Here is an 11149-nt window from a genome sequence, read left to right on the forward strand (position 1 = left end):
CTCTGCACTGTACCTTCTGAGTAGCCCCTCTGCACTGTACTGTACCTTCTGAGTAGCCCCTCTGCACTGTACTGTACCTTCTGAGTAGCCCCTCTGCACTGTACCTTCTGAGTAGCCCCTCTGCACTGTACTGTACCTTCTGAGTAGCCCCCTCTGCACTGTACCTTCTGAGTAGCCCCTCTGCACTGTACCTTCTGAGTAGCCCCTCTGTACTGTACCTTCTGAGTAGCCCCTCTGTACTGTACCTTCTGAGTAGCCCCTCTGCACTGTACCTTCTGAGTAGCCCCTCTGTACTGTACCTTCTGAGTAGCCCCTCTGTACTGTACCTTCTGAGTAGCCCCTCTGCACTGTACCTTCTGAGTAGCCCCTCTGCACTGTACCTTCTGAGTAGCCCCTCTGCACTGTACCTTCTGAGTAGCCCCTCTGCACTGTACTGTACCTTCTGAGTAGCCCCTCTGCACTGTACTGTACCTTCTGAGTAGCCCCTCTGCACTGTACCTTCTGAGTAGCCCCTCTGCACTGTACCTTCTGAGTAGCCCCTCTGCACTGTACCTTCTGAGTAGCCCCTCTGCACTGTACCTTCTGAGTAGCCCCTCTGTACTGTACTGTACCTTCTGAGTAGCCCCTCTGTACTGTACCTTCTGAGTAGCCCCTCTGTACTGTACCTTCTGAGTAGCCCCTCTGCACTGTACTGTACCTTCTGAGTAGCCCCTCTGCACTGTACCTTCTGAGTAGCCCCTCTGCACTGTACTGTACCTTCTGAGTAGCCCCTCTGCACTGTACCTTCTGAGTAGCCCCTCTGTACTGTACCTTCTGAGTAGCCCCTCTGTACTGTACCTTCTGAGTAGCCCCTCTGCACTGTACTGTACCTTCTGAGTAGCCCCTCTGCACTGTACCTTCTGAGTAGCCCCTCTGCACTGTACTGTACCTTCTGAGTAGCCCCTCTGTACTGTACTGTACCTTCTGAGTAGCCCCTCTGCACTGTACCTTCTGAGTAGCCCCTCTGTACTGTACTGTACCTTCTGAGTAGCCCCTCTGCACTGTACCTTCTGAGTAGCCCCTCTGTACTGTACCTTCTGAGTAGCCCCTCTGCACTGTACCTTCTGAGTAGCCCCTCTGTACTGTACTGTACCTTCTGAGTAGCCCCTCTGTACTGTACCTTCTGAGTAGCCCCTCTGCACTGTACCTTCTGAGTAGCCCCTCTGTACTGTACCTTCTGAGTAGCCCCTCTGCACTGTACCTTCTGAGTAGCCCCTCTGTACTGTACCTTCTGAGTAGCCCCTCTGTACTGTACCTTCTGAGTAGCCCCTCTGCACTGTACTGTACCTTCTGAGTAGCCCCTCTGCACTGTACTGTACCTTCTGAGTAGCCCCTCTGCACTGTACTGTACCTTCTGAGTAGCCCCTCTGCACTGTACTGTACCTTCTGAGTAGCCCCTCTGCACTGTACTGTACCTTCTGAGTAGCCCCTCTGCACTGTACTGTACCTTCTGAGTAGCCCCTCTGCACTGTACCTTCTGAGTAGCCCCTCTGTACTGTACCTTCTGAGTAGCCCCTCTGCACTGTACCTTCTGAGTAGCCCTCTGCACTGTACCTTCTGAGTAGCCCCTCTGTACTGTACCTTCTGAGTAGCCCCTCTGCACTGTACTGTACCTTCTGAGTAGCCCCTCTGCACTGTACCTTCTGAGTAGCCCCTCTGTACTGTACCTTCTGAGTAGCCCCTCTGCACTGTACTGTACCTTCTGAGTAGCCCCTCTGCACTGTACTGTACCTTCTGAGTAGCCCCTCTGCACTGTACCTTCTGAGTAGCCCCTCTGTACTGTACCTTCTGAGTAGCCCCTCTGCACTGTACCTTCTGAGTAGCCCCTCTGCACTGTACCTTCTGAGTAGCCCCTCTGCACTGTACCTTCTGAGTAGCCCCTCTGCACTGTACCTTCTGAGTAGCCCCTCTGTACTGTACCTTCTGAGTAGCCCCTCTGCACTGTACCTTCTGAATAGCCCCTCTGCACTGTACTGTACCTTCTGAGTAGCCCCTCTGCACTGTACCTTCTGAATAGCCCCTCTGCACTGTACCTTCTGAATAGCCCCTCTGCACTGTACTGTACCTTCTGAGTAGCCCCTCTGCACTGTACCTTCTGAGTAGCCCCTCTGTACTGTACATTCTGAGTAGCCCCTCTGCACTGTACCTTCTGAATAGCCCCTCTGCACTGTACTGTACCTTCTGAGTAGCCCCTCTGTACTGTACCTTCTGAATAGCCCCTCTGCACTGTACCTTCTGAATAGCCCCTCTGCACTGTACCTTCTGAGTAGCCCCTCTGCACTGTACCTTCTGAGTAGCCCCTCTGTACTGTACCTTCTGAGTAGCCCCCTCTGTACTGTACCTTCTGAGTAGCCCCTCTGCACTGTACTGTACCTTCTGAGTAGCCCCTCTGCACTGTACTGTACCTTCTGAGTAGCCCCTCTGCACTGTACTGTACCTTCTGAGTAGCCCCTCTGTACTGTACCTTCTGAGTAGCCCCTCTGCACTGTACTGTACCTTCTGAGTAGCCCCTCTGCACTGTACCTTCTGAGTAGCCCCTCTGTACTGTACCTTCTGAGTAGCCCCTCTGCACTGTACCTTCTGAGTAGCCCCTCTGTACTGTACCTTCTGAGTAGCCCCTCTGCACTGTACTGTACCTTCTGAGTAGCCCCCTCTGCACTGTACTGTACCTTCTGAGTAGCCCCTCTGCACTGTACCTTCTGAGTAGCCCCTCTGCACTGTACCTTCTGAGTAGCCCCTCTGCACTGTACCTTCTGAGTAGCCCCTCTGCACTGTACTGTACCTTCTGAGTAGCCCCTCTGTACTGTACCTTCTGAGTAGCCCCTCTGCACTGTACTGTACCTTCTGAGTAGCCCCTCTGTACTGTACCTTCTGAGTAGCCCCTCTGCACTGTACTGTACCTTCTGAGTAGCCCCTCTGCACTGTACTGTACCTTCTGAGTAGCCCCTCTGTACTGTACTGTACCTTCTGAGTAGCCCCTCTGTACTGTACCTTCTGAGTAGCCCCTCTGTACTGTACTGTACCTTCTGAGTAGCCCCTCTGCACTGTACCTTCTGAGTAGCCCCTCTGCACTGTACTGTACCTTCTGAGTAGCCCCTCTGCACTGTACCTTCTGAGTAGCCCCTCTGTACTGTACCTTCTGAGTAGCCCCTCTGCACTGTACTGTACCTTCTGAGTAGCCCCTCTGTACTGTACCTTCTGAGTAGCCCCTCTGTACTGTACTGTACCTTCTGAGTAGCCCCTCTGTACTGTACTGTACCTTCTGAGTAGCCCCTCTGCACTGTACCTTCTGAGTAGCCCCTCTGCACTGTACTGTACCTTCTGAGTAGCCCCTCTGTACTGTACCTTCTGAGTAGCCCCTCTGTACTGTACCTTCTGAGTAGCCCCTCTGTACTGTACCTTCTGAGTAGCCCCTCTGTACTGTACCTTCTGCTGCTGGCTTTCCTTCATTGTTGTCCTCTGTGACCAGCTCAAAGGACTCCGTGCTGCTGTTGGCCTCGAACCCACCGCCCAGATGACTGTCTCCTGTATAGACAATATAACAATCAAATCAAATCACATTTTATTGGTCGCATACACATATTTACATTTAAATTTTAGTCATTTAGCAGACGCTCTTATCCAGAGCGACTTACAGGAGCAATTAGGGTTAAGTGCTCAAGGGCACATCGGCTAATCAGGCCTACTACTGTTGTGTCATCTGCAAACTTGATGATTGAGTTGGAGGCGTGCTTGGCAACGCAGTCATGGGTGAACAGGGAGTACATGAGGGGCCTGAGCACGCACCCTTGTGGGGCCCCAGTGTTGAGGATCAGCGAAGTGGAGGTGTTGTTTCCTACCTTCACCACCTGGGGGCGGCCCATCAGGAAGTTCAGGACCCAGTTGCACAGGGCGGGATTCAGACCCAGGGCCCCGAGCTTAATGATGAGCTTGGAGGGTAGTATGGTGTTGAAGGCTGAGAGTTCCCACATATGCTGAGCACTTGTTGGCTGCTTTTCCTTCACTCTGCGATCCGACTCGTCCCAAACCATCTCAATTGGGTTGAGGTCGAGTGATTGTGGAGGCCATATCATCTGATGCAGCACTCCATCACTCTCCTTCCTGGTCAAATAGCCCTTACACAGCCTGGAGTTGTGTTTTGGGTCATTGTCCTGAAGAAAAACAAATGATAGTCCCACTAAGCGCAAACCAGATGGGATGGCGTATCACTGCAGAATGCTGTGGTAGCCATGCTGGTTAAGTGTGCCTTAAATTCTAAATAAATCACTGACAGTGTCATCAGCAAAGCAACCCCCACACCATCACACCTCCTCCTCCATGCTTCACGGAGGGAACTACACATGCGGAGATCATCCGTTCACCTACTCTGCGTCTCACAAAGACACAGCGGTTGGAACAAAAAATCTCTAATTTGGACTCATCAGACCAAAGGACAGATTTCCACCGGTCTAATGTCCATTGCTCGTGTTTCTTGGCCCAAGCAAGTCTTATTGGTGTCCTTTAGTAGTGGTTTCTTTGCAGCAATTCGACCATGAAGGCCTGATTCACGCAGTGTCCTCTGAACAGTTGATGTTGAGATGTGTCTGTTACTTGAACTCTGTGAAGCATTTATTTGGGCTGCAATTTCTGAGGCTGATAACTCTAATGAACTTATCCTCTGCAGCAGAGGTAACTCTGGGTCTTCCATTCCTGTGGCGGTCCTCATGAGAGCCAGTTTCATCATAGTGCTTGATGGTTTTTGCGACTGCACTTGAAGAAACTTTCAAAGTTCTTGATTGACTGACCTTCATGTCTTAAAGTAATGATGGACTGTCGTTTCTCTTTGCTTATTTGAGCTGTACTTGCCATTATATGGACTTGGTCTTTTACCAAATAGGGCTATCTTCTGTATACCACCCCTACAGTGGCTTGCGAAAGTATTCACCCCCCTTGGCATTTTTCCTATTTTGTTGCCTTACAACCTGGAATTAAAATGGTTTATTGGGGGTTTGTATAATTTGATTTACACAACATGCCTACCGTTTCCCTTAAGAATTTCCCAGTCTTTAGCGCCATCCATCATTCCTTCAATTCTGACCAGTTTCCCAGGCCCTGCCGATGAAAAACATCCCCAAGGCATGATGCTGCCACCACCATGCTTCACTGTGGGGATTGCGTTCTCGGGGTGATGAGAGGTTTTGGGTTTGCGCCAGACATAGCGTTTTCCTTGATGGCCAAAAAGCTCAATTTTAGTCTCATCTGACCAGAGTACCTTCTTCCATATGTTTGGGGAGTCTCCCACATGCCTTTTGGCGAACACCAAACGTGTTTGCTTCTTTTTTTCTTTAAGCAATGGCTTTTTTCTGGCCACTCTTCCATAAAGCCCAGCCCTGTGGAGTGTACGGCTTAAAGTCGTCCTTTGGACAGATACTCCAATCTCCGCTGTGGAGCTTTTCAGCTCCTTCAGGGTTATCTTTGGTCTCTTTGTTGCCTCTGATTAATGCCCTCCTTGCCTGGTCTGTGAGTTTTGGTGGGCGGCCCTCTCTTGGCAGGTTTGTTGTGGTGCCATATTCTTTCAATTTTTAAATAATGGGTTTAATGGTGCTCCGTGGGATGTTCAATGTTTCTGATATTTTTTTATAACCCAACCCTGATCTGTACTTCTCCACAACTTTGTCCCTGACCTGTTTGGAGAGCTCCTTGGTCTTCATGGTGCCGCTTGCTTGGTGGTGCCCCTTGCTTAGTGGTGTTGCAGACTCTGGGGCCTTTCAGAACAGGTGTATATATACTGAGATCATGTGACAGATCATGTGACACTTAGATTGCACACAGGTGGACTTTATTTAACTAATTATGTGACTTCTGAAGGTAATTGGTTGCACCAGATCTTATTTAGGGGCTTCATAGCAAAGGGGGTGAATTCATAGGCACGCACCACTTTTCCGTTATTTATTATTTCAAATTTTTTGAAACAAGTTATTTTTTTCATTTCACTTCACCAATTTGGACTATTTTGTGTATGTCCATTACATGAAATCCAAATAAAAATCCATTTAAATTACAGGTTGTAATGCAACAAAATAGGAAAAACACCAAGGAGGATGAATACTTTTGCAAGGCACTGCATTACCTTGATTGGCTCAAACGCATTAAGAAGGAAAGAAATTCCACAAATGAACTTTTAACAAGGGACACCTGTTCATTGAAATACATTCCAGGTGACTACCTCATGAAGCTGGTTGAGAGAATGCCAGGAGTGTGCAAAGCTGTCATCAAGACAAAGGGTGGCTATTTTGAAAAATCTCAAATATAAAATATATTTTGATTTGTTGAACACTTTTTTGGTTACTACATGATTCCATATGTGTTATTTCATAGTTTTGATGTCTTCACTATTATTCTACAATGTAGAAAATAGTAAAAATAAAGAAAAACCCTTGAATGAGGAGGTGTGTCCAAACTTTTGACTGGTACTGTATATACTGTATAGTTGCTTAGGAGCTAGAAGCAGAGCTGCCATGTCTGTCGGCGCCATCTTCACTCATTATATAGTTAATTAGGTACACCACCCTGTTCACAAAAATGGTTTGCTCCTACAGACAGTGAGTCACGTGGCCTTGGCTTGCTATATAAAGCAGGCAGACAGGCATCCAGGCATTCAGTTACTGTTCAATTGAACGTTAGAATGGGCAAAACAAGTGACCTAAACGACCTTGAGAGTGGTATGATCGTCGGTGCCAGGTGCGTCGGATCCAGTATCTCAGAAACGGCTACCCTCCTGGGCTTTTCACACACGATAGTGTCTAGGATTTACAGAGAATGGAGCGACAAACAAAAAACATCCAGTCAGCGGCAGTCCTGTGGGCAAAAACAGCTTGTTGATGAGAGAGGTCGAAGGGGAATGGCAAGAATTGTGCAAACTAACAGGCGGGTAACGGAGCAGTACAACAGTGGTTTGGAGAACAGCAACTAGTTGGTCCTTGTCACGGACGGGCTGTTGCAGCAGACGACCACACCAGGTTCCACTCCTATCAGCTAAAAACAAGAAGAAGCGGCTCCAGTGGGCACGCCATCACCAACACTGGACAACTGAGGAGTGGAAAAACATTGACTTGTCCGACGAATCCTGTTTCCTGTTGAGTCAGGATCTGGACAATTGAGGGGTGGAAAAAGATCCCTTGATACCAATTGAGTAACATTTCCATGCCCCGAAGGATTCAGGCTGTTCTGGGGGCAAACGGGGGTCCGACCCGGTACCCAATAAACTGGACATGTTTCTATATACCAGGTCCAGACAGTATATGTTCTATATCTATGGTCCCCTGATCCAGACAGAACACATAATCACTAAGATAATCATCTATCTTATTCAGAGAACAGTTCAATTAGTTTTTCACATTGTTAACTTTTTCAATTTCAATTTTCAAATACATTTTTAACAATCTTTTATGGGTAGGTGGGAGGAAGGGAAATGAGCCAGCCTATACAGTGGGGGGTATTTTAATGGATTTTATTCCACATTCCAGGGTGAGAGAACTGCCAGTAGCAGATAGAATACATTACATTACAAAAAAGCTTTGAGTATCTCAATGTCTGTCCAACTCTCAATGTCAAATGAAACCAAGACATTGGTCTCTGACTCTTGCTATAATCAAATTAAATCAGTAATTAAGTTAAATAAGGATTAATTATATTATCTCAGTGGGAAAGGTCATACGGGGTGACACGTCTGTTAGCAAAGATCATCATAATGATGAGAGAAATAATTAGGAGCAATTAAACCAGACTGATGGCTATCATTATCTCACTGGTACCTTAACATCATTAAACCAGACTGATGGCTATCATTATCTCCTGCTTAGGGAGCAGAACCCAGGATGCCAACCAGACTGCCCTCCTCATTAGTTCTGGGTCTCCTGCTTCTTCAGGGCCAGGAGTCTTACCCATCGACCTGAGTTTTTCCTGGCCAGGTGCCACTTAGCAGGTAATTCGAGAATCTGTCTCCGCACCACGTGCTCTCACCACTGGTGTCCCCCAGGGCTCAGTTCTAGGCCCTCTCCTATTCTCCCTATACACCAAGTCACTTGGCTCTGTCATATCCTCACATGGCCTCTCCTATCATTGCTACGCAGACGACACACAACTAATCTTCTCCTTTCCCCTTTCTGATAACCAGGTGGTGAATCGCATCTCTGCATGTCTGGCAGACATATCAGTGTGGATGACGGATTACCACCTCAAGCTGAACCTCGGCAAGACGGAGCTGCTCTTCCTCCCGGGGAAGGACTGCCCGTTCCATGACCTCGCCATCACGGTTGACAACTCCGTTGTGTCCTCCTCCCAGAATGCAAAGAGCCTTGGCGTGACCCTGGACAACAGCCTGTCGTTTTCCGCTAACATCAAGGCGGTGACCCGATCCTGTAAGTTCATGTTCTACAACATTCGGAGAGTACGACCCTGCCTTACACAGGAAGCGGCACAGGTCCTAATCCAGGCACTTGTCATCTCCCGTCTGGATTACTGCAACTCGCTGTTGGCTGGGCTCCCTGCCTGTGCCATTAAACCCCTACAACTCATCCAGAATGCCGCAGCCCGTCTGGTGTTCAACCATCCCAAGTTCTCTCACGTCACCCCGCTCCTCCGCACACTCCACTGGCTTCCAGTTGAAGCTTGCATCTGCTACAAGACCATGGTGCTTGCCTACGGAGCTGTGAGGGGAACGGCACCTCCGTACCTTCAGGCTCTGATCAGTCCCTACGCCCAAACGAGGGCATTGCGTTCATCCACCTCTGGCCTGCTGGCCCCGCTACCTCTGCGGAAGCACAGTTCCCGCTCAGCCCAGTCAAAGCTATTCGCTGCTCTGGCACACCAATGGTGGAACAAGCTCCCTCACGACGCCAGGACAGCGGAGTCACTCACCACCTTCCGGAGACACTTGAAACCCCACCTCTTTAAGGAATACCTGGGATAGGATAAAGTAATCCTTCTACCCCCCCCCCCCAAAAAAAAAGAAGTGAAAAACATATTGTAAAGTGGTTATCCCACTGGCTATAAGGTGAATGCACCAATTTGTAAGTCGCTCTGGATAAGAGCGTCTGCTAAATGACGTAAATGTAAATTAGTGCATTAATACCATGGTAAATGTAATTTAAAAAATACCCTAACCCTCCTCCCGACCCACCCTGTCTCTGTTACCCACCTGCCATCAGACCTACTCCTAACTCCTACCCACCTGCCATCAGACCTACTCCTACCCACCTGCCATCAGACCTACTCCTAACTCCGACCCACCTGCCATCAGACCTACTCCTACCCACCTGCCATCAGACCTACTCCTAACTCCTACCCACCTGCCATCAGACCTACTCCTACCCACCTGCCATCAGACCTACTCCTAACTCCTACCCACCTGCCATCAGACCTACTCCTAACTCCTACCCACCTGCCATCAGACCTACTCCTAACTCCTACCCACCTGCCATCAGACCTACTCCTAACTCCTACCCACCTGCCATCAGACCTACTCCTAACTCCTACCCACTTGCCATCAGACCTACTCCTAACTCCTACCCACCTGCCATCAGACCTACTCCTAACTCCTACCCACCTGCCATCAGACCTACTCCTACCCACCTGCCATCAGACCTACTCCTAACTCCGACCCACCTGCCATCAGACCTACTCCTACCCACCTGCCATCAGACCTACTCCTAACTCCTACCCACCTGCCATCAGACCTACTCCTACCCACCTGCCATCAGACCTACTCCTAATTCCTACCCACCTGCCATCAGACCTACTCCTACCCACCTGCCATCAGACCTACTCCTAACTCCTACCCACCTGCCATCAGACCTACTCCTAACTCCTACCCACCTGCCATCAGACCTACTCCTACCCACCTGCCATCAGACCTACTCCTAACTCCTACCCACCTGCCATAAGACCTACTCCTAACTCCTACCCACCTGCCATCAGACCTACTCCTAACTCCTACCCACCTGCCATCAGACCTACTCCTAACTCCTACCCACCTGCCATCAGACCTACTCCTAACTCCTACCCACCTGCCATCAGACCTACTCCTACCCACCTGCCATCAGATCTACTCCTAACTCCCTACCCACCTGCCATCAGACCTACTCCTAACTCCTACCCACCTGCCATCAGACCTACTCCTAACTCCTACCCACCTGCCATCAGACCTACTCCTAACTCCTACCCACCTGCCATCAGACCTACTCCTAACTCCTACCCACCTGCCATCAGACCTACTCCTACCCACCTGCCATCAGATCTACTCCTAACTCCTACCCACCTGCCATCAGACCTACTCCTACCCACCTGCCATCAGACCTACTCCTAACTCCGACCCACCTGCCATCAGACCTACTCCTACCCACCTGCCATCAGACCTACTCCTAACTCCTACCCACCTGCCATCAGACCTACTCCTACCCACCTGCCATCAGACCTACTCCTAACTCCTACCCACCTGCCATCAGACCTACTCCTACCCACCTGCCATCAGACCTACTCCTAACTCCTACCCACCTGCCATCAGACCTACTCTAACTCCTACCCACCTGCCATCAGACCTACTCCTAACTCCTACCCACCTGCCATCAGACCTACTCCTAACTCCTACCCACCTGCCATCAGACCTACTCCTAACTCCTACCCACCTGCCATCAGACCTACTCCTACCCACCTGCCATCAGATCTACTCCTAACTCCTACCCACCTGCCATCAGACCTACTCCTACCCACCTGCCATCAGACCTACTCCTAACTCCTACCCACCTGCCATCAGACCTACTCCTACCCACCTGCCATCAGACCTACTCCTAACTCCTACCCACCTGCCATCAGACCTACTCCTACCCACCTGCCATCAGACCTACTCCTAACTCCTACCCACCTGCCATCAGACCTACTCCTAACTCCTACCCACCTGCCATCAGACCTACTCCTAACTCCTACCCACCTTCCATCAGACCTACTCCTAACTCCTACCCACCTGCCATCAGACCTACTCCTAACTCCTACCCACCTGCCATCAGACCTACTCCTACCCACCTGCCATCAGACCTACTCCTAACTCCTACCCACCTGCCATCAGACCTACTCC

The 11149-nt window shown here is 49.8% G+C and overlaps 1 protein-coding gene and 1 long non-coding RNA gene across 14 annotated transcripts in view; both read right to left on the minus strand.

Moving 5' to 3' along the window:
* The window catches only part of fam91a1 (family with sequence similarity 91 member A1), a 106970-nt gene that overhangs the window by 16309 nt on the left and 79512 nt on the right, over positions 1-11149 (minus strand). Inside the window, exon 21 of the mRNA XM_041884158.2 lies at positions 3466-3564. Coding sequence (XP_041740092.1) covers positions 3466-3564 — 99 coding nt within the window. The remainder of the gene's footprint in view (positions 1-3465; positions 3565-11149) is intronic.
* The window catches only part of LOC121572219, a 2832-nt gene continuing 897 nt past the window's right edge, over positions 9215-11149 (minus strand). For 5 of the 13 annotated variants that reach the window (XR_006661327.1, XR_006661328.1, XR_006661330.1 and 2 more), the window contains exons 2-4: positions 10158-11149; positions 9572-10097; positions 9215-9380 (exon numbers count right to left, since the gene is read on the minus strand). The exon at positions 10158-11149 is cut by the window's right edge. This is a non-coding gene — a long non-coding RNA (uncharacterized LOC121572219). The remainder of the gene's footprint in view (positions 9381-9571; positions 10098-10157) is intronic. The other 8 variants (XR_006661337.1, XR_006661335.1, XR_006661339.1 and 5 more) reach the window with 8 other exon arrangements.

Source organism: Coregonus clupeaformis, chromosome 8 (genome assembly GCF_020615455.1).
Source record: "Coregonus clupeaformis isolate EN_2021a chromosome 8, ASM2061545v1, whole genome shotgun sequence".
NCBI classification, from domain to species: Eukaryota; Metazoa; Chordata; class Actinopteri; order Salmoniformes; family Salmonidae; genus Coregonus; species Coregonus clupeaformis.